Here is a 16,147-nt window from a genome sequence, read left to right on the forward strand (position 1 = left end):
AGAGCTTGGCCCTCTGTCAACAGCAGCGATGGCCACTAGGCTCTCCTCAACAAATATGTAGGCACCTACTGTGTGCCAGGACTGGGCATTTCTCCCGAAGGAGGAGGGCCGCTGAGGCCTTGGGAGGAAACAAATGAGGGAAGAAACCACGCTTAGCTGGCTTCCTGAGAATCCTCTAGACAGGGTCTGGAGCCGTTCCTGAGTAGTGCGGGTGGGAGCTCTGGTCCACCCTGCCCCCAAGCCCTGACCTTCTGGTCCCCAAGCCTTTGCTGCTCTGTCCAGCCAGAGGGAGAGAAGGCCACGGGCCATCCTGGGCTGAGATGTACATCCCCAGGCCACATCGGTTCCCCAAAGACGCTGAAGGGCCCGTTTAAGGGTCCTGGGGCCACCACTATCACAGAGTAGCCACAGTACCCAAGGGTACCTCCTGCCCCAGGGGGTGTGCATAGGGCATGGGCTGACCACAGGGACCTGAGCGCACGCCATGCGGGGCTTGCTCCCAGTGGGACGGTGGCAGGATGGAGTATGGCCCAGGACCAAAGGCTCATGGTCCTCGCCCTGGAGAAGCTCACAGCCCAAGCCTCCTTTACCCTCACGTTTTCAATTAGATGGGAGGGCGGCAGGACCACCTCCTTCCCTGGGGCTTTAGTCCCTGCGCCTACGAGGTCTCCCTCACATACCACCTTCCTGGGAAGCCCCGAGAAAGAACTGGACAGAAGGGCTTCCACATGCAGGGCTGCTGCCCAACTCTAAACGCTGCCCACAACCGTACATTCGGGTGGATGCAGGTTCCCACCACCCGTCGGTGCTGCCCGGCGCTCTCCATCCACCTGGCTGACGGAGCTTTACCCAGTTCACGAGATTTCTGGCCAGAGGCGGAAGACTCAGTTCGGGGAGGGGGAGCAGGGAGCACCAGGCTTGCACGGCTTTTTGGAAAAGCCGACCAGAAAGCAGTGTCAAAGGACCCAGAGCGGGGGTGGGTGGGGGTGGGGATCGGTGGTCGTTCGCAGGCAGCCGACGCCCACGCTCTAGAGCGGCGTCAGATGCAAGAGGATCTGGAGGTGGTTCTGCCTCGACAGCTCCCCCCACGGAGCCCTCCGGCGCCTCTACGCTCTAAAGGACCCTGGATAAGTCCCTCAAAGCGTTCGCAGCCTTCCGCCGCCTGCCCGAGCGCTACGGCTTGCAGCGAACTGCGCACGCGCGCTGAGCTCAGGGAAAGCCCCGCCTTCGGCCCGCCTCTGCCTACCCCTTCCCGCCCTCTGGGGCGGAGCTAAGTGCGGCTTCCGGCGGAAGCCCGGAACCAAGCGGAAAACCTTACCTACTAGCTCGGGGCTGGGTGGTGCTACTTCCTCCTCCGTCGCGCAGCGGTTTCCGAGGCTCCTGCGCCTCAGAATTTCACGCCCGTCTCCTACAAGGTCCCGATACCGCGCCTCAGCCCAATTACAGCTGCAAATTACCGCAGGACCCGAGGCCGGGAGACGGACCTGCGTCCTGCCCTGGCCCGCCCTTGCCCGGCGAGGCCCTGTGAGGTTCTCGCACGCCGTTCCGGCCTCATCAGCCACACTCCCCTGCCCGTACCCCCATGGACCCTCTTCCACCCCGACCATGGCCCAGAAGCAGAAGGTAGACCCCCACGTAGGGCGGCTGGGATACCTGCAGGCGCTGGTCACGGAGTTCCAGGAGACAGAGAGCCAAGGTGAGAGAGACGGGGTGAGGGTCAGGGGGGCGGGGCAGCGGGCTGCCCGCGACCGTGGCCTGGGACCTGACTCCGGTGCCGCTTCCCCGCTGCAGACGCCAAGGAGCAGGTCCTCGCCAACCTCGCCAACTTCGCCTATGACCCCAGCAACTACCAGTATCTGCGACAGCTGCAGGTCCTGGACTTGTTCCTCGATTCGCTGTCGGAGGAGAACGAGACCCTGGTGGAGTTTGCTATCGGTAAGCATGGGGGCTGGTGTCCCGGGTGCCCGGTGGCGGGCTGTGGCGGGCGGTGGCGAGGGAAGTGAGCGCGAGGCGAGTGTTTGGGGAAGGGATCCCGGGCAGGCCGCCCCTCGGCGGCAGTGGCAGACTTCGCCGTTCGCACAGTGTCCAGGCCGCAGCCAGCTGGGGTCATGGGGTCAGGCCTGCGACTCAGGGCGAGGACTCCCTCCGCGTGCCCTGACCCCCCACCACCTGTTCCTCCTGTTTAGAGATGAGATCGTAACTGAGGGAATGGGTTGAAGCCACTTGGAGGGGGAGAAAAATTAGAGTGCTCTTTTAAACAGCTTTATTGTAATGTGTTAATATCCAGAGACACAGAGGTGATTGGAATGGCTGGTCGTTCCTGTAGTTGTTAGGGCCGAAGACCCATTACGTCATTCACTGGGCAGACATTTATGGGCATGAATGAATGTGAGCACGGGCTCTGAGTGCCGGGGAGATGGCCAACAGGTCTGGGAAGGCCTTTGCCCTCAAGGAGCGTCCATTCTAGGAGGGGCGGGCAGATGCTGAGCACACAAACCCGGACGGGGAGACTCTGGAGGAGATGAAGAGGATGATGGGTAGAGCGATGGGAGACGGTGGCGGCCTGCGTTCTGGCCACGCCGGGCAGGCCTTCGAGGCAGAGGTGCATCACGTCACGGGCGGGAGGCCGGAGGGCAGGGCGAGCCCCCGGGAAGGCCGACGTGTCTGGATCGTGGGGAGCGAGGGACAGGGTGAGACTGGCGAGGCGACAGCACCAGAGCTTCCAGGGGCTGGGATCTCGGCCTCAGGGAAGCATTTGGAGTTTATTCTGAAAGGGAAACAGAAATTCCTTTTCAGCATGCGTCTTTAGAAAGGAACATTTCAGCCCTGCCTGGTGTGGCTCCGTTGGTTGGGTGTCGTCCTGCAAAGTGCAAGGTCTTCGGTTCCATTCCGGGTCTGGGCACACGAGTGGGTTGTGGGTTCTGTTGTGGGTTCGTTCCTGGGTCAGAGGGTATATGAGAGGCAACCCATTGCCGTTTCTCTCGCACATTGATGTTTCTCTGCCTTTCTTTCTCCCTTCTAAAAGTAAATAATAAATGTGAAAATTTTTTTAAATAAATAAAAAATAACATTTCTTTATATAGTGAAAGTATTCTTATCTATGTAGGGAAAAAAGCCTTTCATAATAATCCCATTGTCACCTAATACCCAATTATGCGAATTTTTCTCATAGGTCCCAAAGGGACATTTTTGGGGGTTGGTTTGTGTAAACCAGGGTCCATGCAGTTCAGTCTGGTTGTTACGTTCCTTAGATCTCAGTCTCTCTCTCCTTTAAAATAAATTTTGTATTTTAGAACCGTTTTAGGAAAATTGCCAAGGTAATACAGACAGTTGCCATTCATGCCACACTCAGTTTCCCTGTTATTAACATCTTTCATTAGTACCGTACATTTGTTACATTTAATGAACTGGTCTTGATACATTATTATTATTATTATTATTAAACTAAAGACCATAGTTTATTCAGATTTGCTTAGTTTGGACCTGAGGTCTTTGTCCTGTTCAGGATCCCATCCGGGAGACTGTGTCACTTTCACCTGTCCCATCTCCCTAGGCTCCTCCTCTTAGATTTCTCGTTTTTGTTTTTTGATCGTTTTGAGGAGTCCTGGGGAGGTGTTTTGTAGACTGCCCCTCAATGGGAAGTTGCTGTTTTTCTCAGGATTAGACTGGGTTTGAGGGAGGACAGCCACAGAGGGGAAGTTAGATGGGGCCGGTGCTCCCGTCAGGGCTGACCACGTTTGCTGACAGCGCCGATGCCCTGGTGGAGGCAGGGTTTGTCAGGTTGCTCTGTGCTAAAGTGGCTGTTTTACCCCCTTCCATACTGCACCCTTTGGAAGGAAGTCACTGAGTCAGTTACCTCTCTTTTAGACTCTTTTTTCATAGCGCTCGTTGTTCAAGGGCCCAGACCAGTTCTGCAGAGCGCCTGCCCGCCTTCCAGACTGTCTGGCTGCCTCTTCACGGTGCTTGTTTGCCCCTCTGTCCCCTTTAATTTCCTGTGACCTAGAAATGAGATCGAAAGCCCTGACAGAGTCAAGATACACATGACTTTCTGGACACATCCTAGGTGAGTGTAATTTAAAATTCCGGAAGACCACCCGGGTCTGCCCCTAATGTTTGCGGTATTGGGGCTAAAGCACAGGTGGGGGTCGTCCCTCCTCTTTTCACCACGGCGGGCCTCGCACCTGTGTGGACGTCCTGGCTCCATTCACACCCCCACACATGCCTGCCCTCGGCCTCTCCTTGGACTTTGGAGTGTGTGCCCGCCCCCCCGGGTTCCCCACTAGGAGTCAGGATCCAGGGAAGAGGCCCGTGCAGCTGTGGGCAGAGGTGCAGGCCCTGGAGCGCCAGGTGTGGGGAACAGCTCAGGCCTTTGGGTGGGTGCCGGGGATTTCCCAGCCTGTGGAGAAGACCAGAGTGAGCCCCTCGACAGTAGGGCCGGGGCGAGTGCCCCAGCAGCCCAGGGCTGATAGAGTGGCGCTAGCCCCTGTCTCTGGCCATCTGGAAGATTGTTATGCTAAATAAATATTCTACAAAATTGCTACTTGAAGATGTTCACCAGTGTAAGTTCTCCATCCCCTCCCTTTTTGTGACTCGGCTCCGTGGCTTCTGACATCTGCATGGTGACCGTGGCCCCGCCTGTCAGTGACAGAGCCCCTCCAGCTCAAGCTTTTGACCCTGGAGGAGACTGGCCTGAAAAGAGCTGTTGCCCAGGGAAAGTTTTTACAGGACGAGAGGCAACTTTCCCCAGGCAGGGGTGCTCCGAGAGCCTGGCCCACTGCGCCGGGCCTGAGCGCACACGCCCTCCTGGGCGGCTCCCCAGCCTTGCTTCTCCCAGCCGCCTTTTTCTCCTTTTTTCTTCCTCCCCATTCCCAGAGTGAGGACCAGAGCAGAGTCCTCAGCCCCAGGAGCAGCAGCAGCCTGCTTAGCTGCCCCTTCGGGGGATCCCCTGGGATCAGGTTTCTCTCTTACTCATCTTGTAAAGGAGAGCCCGGTGGGACTTAGAGGCGGACTTGGCCACCGCCGCCGTTTTCTCTGAATGTGCCGGCGCTTTCTCTGCTGCCGAAAGGCTCCGTGTGCGCGTTGTAGCTTGGAATCCTCCATCTCTGGCGGCAGGCCAGAGACGGTGATGGCCGTGAGGGCGGAGTGCAGCCTCGCTTATCTGTCACGTCCCGAATGCCCCGGCCTTCTGGTCTGGACTGGTCTGGACGGAAGGTCCCAAAAGGCGCAGAGTCCTGGCTGCGACTTGGCCCCGCAGGCCTGAGTGGGGTTGGCTCTGCAACAGCTGGCAGAGAGGAGAGCTGGGTGAGACTGCCCATGGCCTTGGCTCCCAGAACCAAAACCGATGGCTGTTTGTTGGCAGGGAACGTGAGTGAATCTGGTGAGAGCCAGGCTTTGGGGCCAGGCAGGCCTGGGCCTAGGACTTTGTCGCCCCACTTAAGTCCCAGTGCGTGATCTCCCACCTCCCGCTGTCCGCCCGAGGGGGCAGCATCGGTGCCCGCCCCGCAGAGGGCTGGGAGGCGAGTGACACAGAGTGTCTGCAGCTGCAGCCCCCGGGTACTCGGAGCCCCTTGAGGACCAGCCGTTCCCTCACGTCCCCAGAGGTGCCGTGGCGGGGATCAGGGCCTCTCAAGGGAACCTCCTCTCTGCTCCGGGGAGTCTTCCCTCCTGGGGAGACACCGTCGGATGGTGGGAAAAGCCGGGGAAGTCGATCCTCAGCCTCCTAGCGCTGTGCGCGCAGTTCCAGGCGGAGTGAGCCCGGCTGTGGTGTCACTGCCGCCACGCTCGGCCCCTTAGCTGCGACACTGGCGCTGTCCCACTCACTGGGACCTGCAGCGATAGCTCCACGGACGGAGCCCCTTCTGGGTGCCACGCACTGGCCTCCTGCGCTTTATCCCGTGGGCCCCCAGACAGCGCTGAAAGCTGGTGGGCTCGTAACAGGCCTTTCCCGACAATGAATCTGAGGCCTCGGAGGTGGGTTGCTCAGAGGTTTAAAGAGCGCCGGACCCGGGACTTAAACCCACGGCTGTCAGGTTCTAGAAGCTGCTCCCTTGGCCACTTTCCTGGGTGCCAGCCCATGCCCTCTGCCTGCCCTCCTCGCACCAGCACTGCCTGCACGGTCTCTGGGTGTGTCGCCAGCCGCGGGGCACGTAGCACCGAGCCCTCTGCACCCGTGAGGGAGCACACCCCGTGGAGGTCCGCTCCGTTGCCTGCGGCCCACCGCCGACCCCCGTCTTCCTGGACCCGAACTCTGTGCCCAGGGGCCCAGCTGCCAGAGCCAGGCACAGAGTCCAGCGTATCTTCGTCCCTGAGTCTTTGCATCCCGTGCGGCTCAGAGTGTCCCCGAGACAGTTCCGGTGCCAAGTCGTCCCTGGCACAGGTGTCTATGAGGAACTGCCACCAGGAGATGGTGCTGCTCACGCCGGGACGGGGTGGGGAGTGAGTGGGTTGTGGGGACCAGAGATGAAGCCAGGACCTCCACAGACCCTCGAGTGAGTGTTCCGAGCTCGTGTCCCAGACGGAAACTCGGGCGGCCCTTGGCATGAAGTGGGAATCGCTGGCCCGGAGCACCACTGGCCGCCTCGCAGGCGTCCCGTGTGCTGCGTGGACACCGTCCTGGATGCTGCGTGTGGGCGTGCAGGGACCAGGAGGGGTTTCTCTGCCTCTGCGAACACTGGTGAAATCCTGGGATATCACAGAGTACTTGGCGGTCTTGGCACTAAAACCGAGTTCAAGCAGGGTGCCTCGCAGGATTCAGGTTAAAAGCCCTTTCCTTGTTCCCTATTTTCTTCGATATGTGTAGCTGCCACCAGGCGGCGGCGGCGTGCAGAAACAGGTTGGTTGGTAGATCCTCAGGGGCCTCCCTTGGTGTCTGTTTTTAATTTAATCTTTATTGTAGTTTTCCATTAACATTTAGTCCCCTTATATATACACCCCAGTTCCTCCCGGCAATCACCCCACTGTTGTCCATGTCCACGAGCCCTTTTTCCTTCTTGCCCAGTCCCTCCACCCCCCACTGTCATCTGCTCCCCATCTGTGAGCCTGTCCCCATTTCCTTGTTAGTTCAGTCTGTTCATTAGGTTCCACATACGAGTGAGATCACGTGGTACTTGTCTTTCTCTGACCGGCTTAGTTCACTCAGCATAATGCTCTCCAGGTCCGTCCACGTTGTCGCAGAGGGTAAAATTTCCTTCTTTTTCTTACAGCCGAGTAGTACCCCATTGTGTAAATGTCCCATGGCTGTTTCATCCGCTCACCCGCTGGTGGACACTGGGCTGCTTCCATGGCTTGGCGATCGTAAATAACGCTGCAGGGAACATCGGGGTGCTTGTGTTCTTTCAGATCCGTGTTTCGGGTTCCTTTCCAATTTCCTGCTCTTCCTCTTCTCCTTCTGGCACCCCTGTGACGTGAGTGTTGGATCACCTGATGTTGTTCCAGAGGCTCCTTACCCTCTCCTTGCCTTTTTGGATTCTTTCTTTCCTTGCTTTTCTGTTGGTTGTTATTGCTTCCTTATGTTCCAAATCATTGATTTGATTCTTGGCTTCATCCACTCTGTTTTTTCCCGTAAGTTGCTCTTTATTTCGATTAATGTGTCTTTCATTTCTGACTGGATCTGATTTATGCTGCTGAGGTCCTCACTAAGCTCCCTGAGCATCCTTATCACCAGTGTTTGGAGCTCTGCATCCGATAGGTTGATTATCTCCATTTCATTTGGCCCTTTCTGGAGTTTTGATCTGTTCTTTCACTTTGGCCATGTTTCTTTGTCTTATCGTTTTAGCAGCCTCCCTGTGTCTGTTTCTATGCATTAGGTAGAGCTGCACTGACTCCCTGGCTTGGTTGTGTGGCCTAAGGTAGTAGGTGTCCTGTAGGGTCCAGGGCACCGCCTCCCCTATCACCCAAGCTGGGTACTCGAGGTGTGCCCTTCATGTGGGCTGAGTACACCCTCCTCTTGTAGTTGAGTTGCTGTTGGCAGGTCAGTGGGAGGGATTTACCCAGGCCAGTCAGTTGCAAGGACTGGCTGTGACCACAGCCTCCACCTTCCATGGAGGGTCAGCTGTGCAGGGGCGGCAGGGTGACGTTGCTCCGACTTGGTCCGTAGCTGTCCACTGGGTGTGCAGGCTCTGGAGTTTCCTGGGGGGTTCAGGCCAAGCTCAGCCCCCTCCTGTGTTCTGCCCGGGGCCACCCTGCCTGAGCTGTAAAGCAGTCTGAGACGGCTGCTGTGGTGCTGGACTCTGAGGTTCCCGGGAGGCACCAAGCTATGAATCTAGGCTGGCTGCTGCTGCTGGTGCTGGGCCTGGGGACACTTGCAAGAGGTACCAGGTGGGGGCTGGGGGGCTGGGAGCTCACTGTGGTGAGCTTTTCCTTGTTCGGTAGGATTTAGGAAGTTGTGCAGCATGAGCCAAGACCAGCCATTCACATGGAAAAGTCCCTGTTAACAGTTTGGGTGGTTCATGGTTCCATTCACTAGGATGGAGTCTCCAGGGGAAGGCGGACGGTGTTAGCCAAGTTGATGAGTCTCAGGTGTGGCACCTGACTTCCATTCAGCGAGGTTTCTGGTGGTTTTGAGTGACGGCTGTTCTGTATTTTAGTTGTAATTTCGATGTGATTGTGCAAGGAGGTGAGCCGTGTTTGCCCATGCTGCCATCTCGACCAGAAGTCCAAAGCAGGTTTTCAGGGAAACTTTTCTTTGGGAAATAGTACTTAGTGAAACCGAAGATAGGCATTTCCCATGAGCATTCGTAAGGTCAGGGCGACTATATACCCAGACACGTGTGCAGAAATAGCAACATTGTCTGCAGAGTCCCAAACTGGAAACAGTACACAGTGGACCGGATACCAGCATTGGGGGATATTGATACTGTTAAGCAGGGAGAATGAACAGCCGACAACTACATGCAATAATGTTGCTAGACACAACACTACAGTGTGATTCCATTTCCGCAAAGTCCAAAACAGGCAGACATGAACTGTAGTGTTTAGGGATGTGTGTGTAAAAATCATTTTTAAATAAAAAGTATGACAAGTTCTGCTTACGAAAAAGTATGGTGTTAAATTCTTCCAAACCAGGAAGGTGTTTCCCTCCAAGGAAGAGAGTTGGATCGGGGAGGGACACGGGAAGGCCTCTGGACCCGACAGTGTTCGCGTTCCTGACCCTGTCAGTGCTGGTCACGTGGGCATCTGCTTTACCCGTGTTCACCTCTCCTGTGCGTGTCAGCCCTTTTCTGTGTGTGTGGTTTGCACGTGTGGCCCCGTGCCAGCCTCTGGGGCTGCGAACAGGCACATTCTTGGTCCACAGCCAGTGTGTGCCAGGAAGGGGCTGCCATCATGTTACTTAGTCCTCCCTGCCCATTTGACTGATGAAGAAACCGAGGCTTAGAGAAGCCGAGTTGCGTGCTCTGGTCCCCTAAGTCCTCAGTGGGAGTCCTGGGATTCTAACTGGATCTGCCCGCCACCTTGCTCCATCTCCTCCTCCTCCAGGCTCCCCGGTACTCCCTTCTGAACCCACCCATCGGTTAGCCCCCGTGGTCATCCTCTCTCTGCTTGCAAAGAAACTCCTCGGCCGTGCACCTGTGGCAGGGTTCCCCTTACAAGAACGAGGTGCTGTCCGGTTCTCCCCACTGCTCCTCCCTCACTGGGTCAGCAGGCTGTCCTCGCCCGGACCAGGGCCGTCTCCGCCATCCCTCCCTGCTGGGATTTACAGGCGTATAAATTGTATATGAATCCTTTTTCTCCTATCCTACACATGGGGTAGTGTGCTATATCAACATTCTTTTTTCTCTTTTTAAAGATTGTATTTATTTATTTTAGAGAGAAGGAAGAGAAACATCAATGTGTGGTTGCATCTTGCACGCCCCCTACTGGGGACATGGCACACAACCCAGGCCTGTGCCCTGACTGGGAATCGAATTGGCAACCCTTCGGTTTGCAGTCCACTGCGCTACTCTGGCCAGGGTGCTGTATCGGTATTCTGCTTTTGTTTTGTTTTGTGTGTATGTGTGTGTGTAACTCAGCAACATGTCTTGACACACCTGCAGTGTCAGTCCATAGGGAGCCGCCTCGTGCTGTGTACGTGGCACAGAGTGGTGTGGTAGTCCGTGGCCGGGAGGGGCGGAGGGTTAGCCAGCCCCGCAGGGGTGCAGGTTCAGCTGGTTTCCCTTCTGCTCCCCCAGGCAGTGTCTCAGTGGATGGCCTTGCTTTAGTGCCACTTCTCACCTGTGGGACTGTATCCGTAGGATAAGTGTCTAGAAGTGGAATTCATCGGTTGAGGTCAAAACTGTATTACAAGGTGTTTAAGGAAGTCCCCTCCGTTCCCGTGTCCCCCACAGCACCCCCTCACAGAGAACCCATGAACGTGAGCACACGCATACACGCTGCCCCTGCCCCTGCGCAGGGGCGGCTTTCCCAATGCACTGTCCTGTCCTTCAAACTTGAAATTCCAGCAAGAGCCATTCTCAAGAAGCTGCAGTGAAACCCAAGAACAGAGTCCCAGATGGAGATGCTGGCTTGGGGTGGGCTGCAGACTGTCCAGCAGCCCTGGGTGGCTGCGTCCTCAGCTGTAGTAGTGTCTTGGGCCCTTCCCTCCAAGGCCTCACCCAGCCCCCAGGCGCCAGCTGCTGGCCAAGCGTTTGTCTGCACGACCTCATCTAATCCCTGGGCCAACCCGTAGGCCCCCCTGTCCCTACCTGCAGCAGTGCCCTACTTGCTGTGTGACCAAGGTCACCTGCCTGACCTCTCGGGGGGCCGGGGCGGGGCGGGGCGGGTTCCGTGGCTTCCTGCATCTGGAAGCACCCTCCTCTTGCCTCCCGTTCTCCGGCCTGTCTGGCTTGTCCAGAGCACGTTCCCCAGCCAGTCAGAACTTGTTCTCCTTTTCCTCGGTAGCCATTCCTTACATTGCAGCATGGTTACCACCACAAGGTAGCGGTGCCGCGATGGCAGGAAGCTCCTCCGTCCACGCACAGGAACTCGGCTCCCCGCCCGAGGCGCCGCTCGAGGCGCTGCCCCGGGGCCGGGCAGCACCGTCCCCCAGGGCTGCCACATTGAGGGGGCAGTGCTCGAGCACCTGACGCGCCAGAGGGGCGTCTGGCCGCACCGCCTGGGCCATGGCCGCTCGGACGCAGAGCCACGGGTCTCTCCCTGCGGACCCCTTCTTTGCCCCAGCAGCCTGGTGACAGTGACGGGAAAGTGACGCAGAAGTGCTCCGCCCTCCCAGTGAGCTCTGCGGTGCCCTCGTCCGTGTGGCCCGGCCGCTGCGTGGCGGCGCCGGTGGGTCCGTCAGCACGGGACGGTGTTGGCAGCGCGTTGCCCAGCGAGCACAGTCGGCTCGGGAAACGTGGGGGAGCCCCGGGTTTTTGTGAGGGGCGTGTTTACGTATCTAAAAGTTACGTAAAGCAAATGCCAAATGTCTGGGTGAGGAGATTAAAATGGTTTATATTTTGCCTAATATTTTTAGCTTTTTAAGAAAATGGTTGTTTTTGTCTTTAAGAGAAAGAGACGTAGATTTGCCGTGCCACTGATTTGCGCATTCACTGGTTGCTTCCCGTGTGCGCCCTGACGGGGATCGAACTCACCACCTTGGCCTGTTGGGATGACGCTCGCACCAACTGAGGTGCCTGGCCAGGGCCAGTGTTTTTAGCTTCACTGAAGTGTAACGGACACTCTTCCAGGGTACACTTCCATAAGTCTTGACCTGTATGTACACTGTGACACCATCATCTTACCTCTACTTTAAAATTCTTTTAAAGATGTATATTATGGGCTTTGTTTTTGTGTTTTACTTTTTAAAAAGGGGGGTGGGGGAAGCACATCACCCACGGAGCTGGCCAAACCAAAAGGAGAGTGCCCGCTTCCGGAAGGCTGGGACCGTGTGAGGAGCGCCGGAGACCAGCGTGGACTTCGCGGCCCTGGTCCCTGGGGCACCTCGTCCAGGGCCTGGCCCTTCCCTGGACTCCATGGGCAGCGGTGGAGTGTGGGGGGGGCGGTCCGGGCTCACCCTGCTCTCCCCGCAGGAGGCCTCTGCAACCTGTGCGCGGACCCGGCCAACCGGGAGCACATCCTGCAGGCGGGGGGCGTCCCGCTCATCACCAACTGCCTGTCCAGCCCCGATGAGGAGACCGTGCTGTCCGCCGTCACCGCGCTCATGTACCTGAGCTCGCCGGGCTCCGCCGCCCACCCCGACCTGACGGCGCTGCCCGTGGTCCAGTGCATGCTGCGCTTCTCTCTCTCGGCCAACACGAGGCTCCGGAACCTGGCACAGATCTTCCTGGAAGACTTCTGCTCCCCCAGCCAGGTGGCTGAAGCGCGCCGCCGGCCGGCCCACTCCGCCCTGGGCATCCCCCTGCCGAGGGCCGAGGCCCCACAGCAGTCCTGATGCAGGGAGGCCCCGAGACCCTGGTGCCCTTACTGCCGGAGACGAGCCACATCCCGTGGGGCTCGGGAAGTGGGGCCGGTGGCTCCCAGTGAGCCCTTTCTCCCCACATGGTGCCGTTTTAAAGGTGAGTTTCCTCAGCCTGACGGGTGTTTACACCGTGATGAAAGGCGTCAGGAGCTGAGCTGAGGACAGACACACTGAGACACACGAGAAGGAAATCCAGAGCAGTGCATTTCACGGGCGGCACGCTCACCAAGGGGGACAGAGGCCCCGCCCCCTGCCCCGCCCCACTGGCCGGCTCTCACCCTCGGGTAGAAGCCGCAAGCGCTCCCTCCGCCCAGAGGCCTCTGCAGAAGGCCGTTCTCCTGAGAGCAGCTGGGCCAGGGCTCGGGAGCATTGCCCGAGCTTGAGGAAGGAGGTGTGGTCCTTAACGGGAGTGTCTGGGGCAATGCTGCGGAGCGGGAATGAGCAGCCTCATTATTAAAACCACCGGGAGGCTGGGTGCCTGGCCCAGGACTAACCAGTTATCCACACGGGCCCGTCTGCCAGGCACCTTGGGAGGGCGTCACAGGCGAGCAAGCAAGTGGTCCCTGCTCCCAAGCCATACAGCCCCGCGACTGTTCCCGTGGCATCAGGCGTTCAGGCCAAGGCCCCGCAGGTGATGACATCAGAACACGGGCGCAAACTCCCGGAACAGCGTCTTCTCCCCCACGCAGGCCCCGCCTCCACCATCAGGGTTAAGTCAAGGGGAGTCCCTGCCCCTGAAAGTGCGTCTCCGGCTTGAGGGCTTCAGGGATACGGGGAAGAGGGGTGCTCAGGAGACAGAGGGCCAGGCCCTGACACCGTCTGTGGCTTGCAGTCCACAGTACACGCTGATCAGCGCCAGGGAAGGGGCGAGGGACAGCCATGGGAGGCTAGGGTTCAGCAGTAGTGGGGAGCCCTGGTCCCCTGCACCCCCTTAAGACTGACCTCCTACCTGACCAAGGAAAGGCGTCCGGGGGTGTGGAGGTGGCGGGACCCAGGGCCCCTGGAGACAGGAAGGGGGAGGCCTCTTACGCCAGCCTCCAATCCAGCTGCAGCCCTTGGGCTCCTGCCCCTTTCCTTTCCCAAATAAAGGGTCTGAAAAGAGCAATGAGCCAAGTGTTTTTTATTCAAAGGTTCCTGACTGATCGCCCAGCGTGCTTCCACACCAGCCATCTCGGGAGGTGCCAGGTGGCCGGCCTGAGAGGAGAGGTTACCGTGTCTCCCTGCTCCCCAGTGCTGGGCTCACTGCCACATGCTGCCCTGTCACTCCGCTCAGCTGGGGCTCCCTGCTGGCCAGCCTCCCCTTCCTTCAGCTCCCGTCCTCGGCCCTGGGCCCCAGTCGCCGCTTGCTGTCTATGATCTCCCTCCAGTTGTCACTCCAGGAGAGCAGCCGTCTCCTGGTGGGGGGCAGGGCCAGGTGCTGGTTGTGGCAACAGGTGAACAAGATGTGCTCCCAGCTTGGGGTCTCCTCTTGGCCTGGGACAGGACATGGGAGAAAGGCAGCGAGCATGCAGTCTGTGACGTGGTTCTTTTTGCTCCCTCTCCCCAATCCCAGGAAGGTCAGGTGCCTAGCGGTTGCCAAGGAAAAGAGACCCAACCTTGAATGGTGTCCTTGTCATCAATGAGCAGGTCCCCCAAGACCACCGTCTTGTCCCTCGTCATGATGATGCGCTCCACAAACTGGGGCCCCAGGTGCTTCTCCACCCAGCGGTACTGTGCAGAGGGCGCGGATGTGTCAGTGGGGCCTGACGGCCCCTGAGTTCAGGGCCAGTGAGAAAGTAGGTGAGTGGGGTCTGCGGCCCATGACGGCCGCTGCCCCCCTCTCCCCCACCCCACACTTCCTGCGTTTCCGCTGGTTTATTTTAAGATCATGACTTAGGAAGCTAAGCGTGTCTGAGAGACAGCTGGGGCGGCCGCACCTTCTCTCCCACACAGTGGTCAAACTTCAGCAGAGGGCTGGTGCAGATGAAGACCTCGGTGCTGCGGGGAAGGGGCTCGTTAGACAGGGCGGTGCTGGCCCTGCTCCCCGCCCCCTCTCCCCCCGACTCACTCCTTCAGGGCGTTCATCTGCTGCATGGCTTCCACGGCTCCAGGGATGGGTTCCAGGTCCAGGAAAAAGCCGGGGGCTTCATACACACTGGCGACTTTGTCCTGAAAGAGAGCGTTCCCCTGCTGGCCTCTGCCTCGGCAGATCTACCCCGGCGAGGATCTCGAAGGCGGGGGGCAGGCTCTTCTTATCCTGGGACGAACCCTGTACTCTTAAGTGGGGTTTGTTAACTTTTAACAGGAAGACGGCGTCTCGGGAAGTGAACCAGGGGCCATGCTGCCCCAGGGTAGGACTCCTCGCTCCCAAGTGCCCTGCGGGGTTGGAGCTCTCGCACCCGGAGACGGGGGGGTCCTCCCAGGGCGCCCCGCCCTGCACCCGCGCCCCCCCTCCACTCCCTACCGCCAGGTCCGGCCGCAGGGCTCGGTACTGCTCCCGAGCGAAGAAGCCGCGGCGCTCGGCCAGGGGCACGTGCGGCTCCCCAGGGAAGCGGCGGCAGAACGCCCGCAGGAGCCCGGCCTCGAAGTCGGCCAGCACGCCGTCCATGTCCACCAGCACCCGCACGGGCCGCCCGCCGTGCCGCACCGCCGCTGCTGTCGCCGTCACCATCGCCATTGCGGGAGCACCAGGGCCCGCGAAAGCAAGGACGAACTGAGCGCCGGGCCGCCCCTTCCGGCACCGCGGTGGGCGTGGCCACGCCCGCGGATTTCCCTAGGCCCCGCCCACCCGCCGGGGGGAGGCCGGCGCGGGAGGGCGCAGGGGATTGATTGCCTTTCTGGTCTTCAGCTGGCGCCGGCGTCCCCGGGATCCAAAATGCTGAGAAGCCTCTTCAAACGCGGAGCTGGGGCTTCTTAAACCGGGGCGGCTGGCTCCCCCTGCCCTAGGACCCAGACCGCGAGTCCTCGCTTGCAGGCTTACAGCGCGGGGAGCCCAGGGACTCCGCGGACCCGGAGCCGAGCTCCGGAGAAAGGAAGGCTCGGACCTGCCGCCTTGGAACGCGGGAGCTTCTGCTTAAAGCACACAGCCCCGCCTGGCAGACGACTTCCGTCAAGCTCAGGCCGTCGGGACCGCCCTTCTCGCCGTAGAACTGGCGCCTCTAGAACCGGCGGTTAGATCCTCCGATTAAAAAGTGCTGGATGTTGCTAAATTTTAACTCCCCCTCTTGTAGATATCAAGCAATTTCCTGACTACGTCCATGTATAGTTTCCCCAAGAGCGCCCGATACTGCCAAACCAATGCAGCAGAAGCATTACAAAGAGGAGCCTGGCCTCTCATTCTAAGGGGACCGAACTTAAACAAAACAAAACAAAACAAAACAAAACAAAAAAACTCTTAAGAGGTGGAGGAAGCGAGAAGCAGAAGGGATTAGCCAAACCGCTTACTGGTATTGCGTGACCCTCGGAGGAGGGCAACAGCGTGGTGATAGCCTGGGGGGGGAGGGGGGCGCCCGGTGGAGGCGGCAAAGCGCTAAATAGTAGGGGCAATTGTACCAGTCTAAACAATAAAACATAAAGGAAAAAAGAGGTAGAACTTTTTGCATAAACAGTAAATACTGAGAACTTGGCTGTTTTCCCCCACTCCCTCACACTAAACCACTTAAGCCACACAAACTGGGTAAAAAATCCAAAATGTCGATTCTGGTCATCATTTTAAGATTATTCAACTTTTGGGGGTGGGGGCTGGGATGGGAGTAAAAGGCAGAAAACTCTACTTGA

General features: G+C 58.6%; 2 protein-coding genes across 3 annotated transcripts; one reads left to right on the forward strand and one right to left on the reverse strand.

Annotated features, from left to right (window-relative positions):
• The first annotated feature begins 86 nt into the window (after positions 1–86).
• ARMC7 (armadillo repeat containing 7) lies at positions 87–13,492 on the forward strand. 2 transcript variants are annotated; one of them, XM_028520788.2, is made up of 3 exons: positions 87–1,696; positions 1,792–1,871; positions 12,003–12,143. In XM_028520788.2, exons 1-3 carry the CDS (start codon positions 1,606–1,608, stop codon positions 12,141–12,143), a joined length of 312 nt encoding a protein of 103 aa, XP_028376589.1. In that variant the 5' UTR covers positions 87–1,605. The 2 variants fall into 2 exon arrangements, with proteins under 2 accessions (XP_028376589.1, XP_028376588.1); XM_028520787.2 differs by having other exon boundaries at positions 136–1,696; positions 1,792–1,935; positions 12,003–13,492.
• Positions 13,493–13,494: 2 nt separating this feature from the next.
• NT5C (5', 3'-nucleotidase, cytosolic) lies at positions 13,495–15,062 on the reverse strand. Its single transcript, XM_028521475.2, has 5 exons — positions 14,835–15,062; positions 14,439–14,539; positions 14,308–14,368; positions 13,987–14,101; positions 13,495–13,864 (listed from the first exon to the last, which is right to left on the reverse strand). Exons 1-5 carry the CDS (start codon positions 15,045–15,047, stop codon positions 13,698–13,700), a joined length of 657 nt encoding a protein of 218 aa, XP_028377276.1. The 5' UTR covers positions 15,048–15,062; the 3' UTR covers positions 13,495–13,697.
• Between the last annotated feature and the right edge of the window lie 1,085 nt (positions 15,063–16,147).

The sequence above is a fragment of the Phyllostomus discolor genome, chromosome 8 (assembly GCF_004126475.2).
Source record: "Phyllostomus discolor isolate MPI-MPIP mPhyDis1 chromosome 8, mPhyDis1.pri.v3, whole genome shotgun sequence".
NCBI classification, from domain to species: domain Eukaryota; kingdom Metazoa; phylum Chordata; class Mammalia; order Chiroptera; family Phyllostomidae; genus Phyllostomus; species Phyllostomus discolor.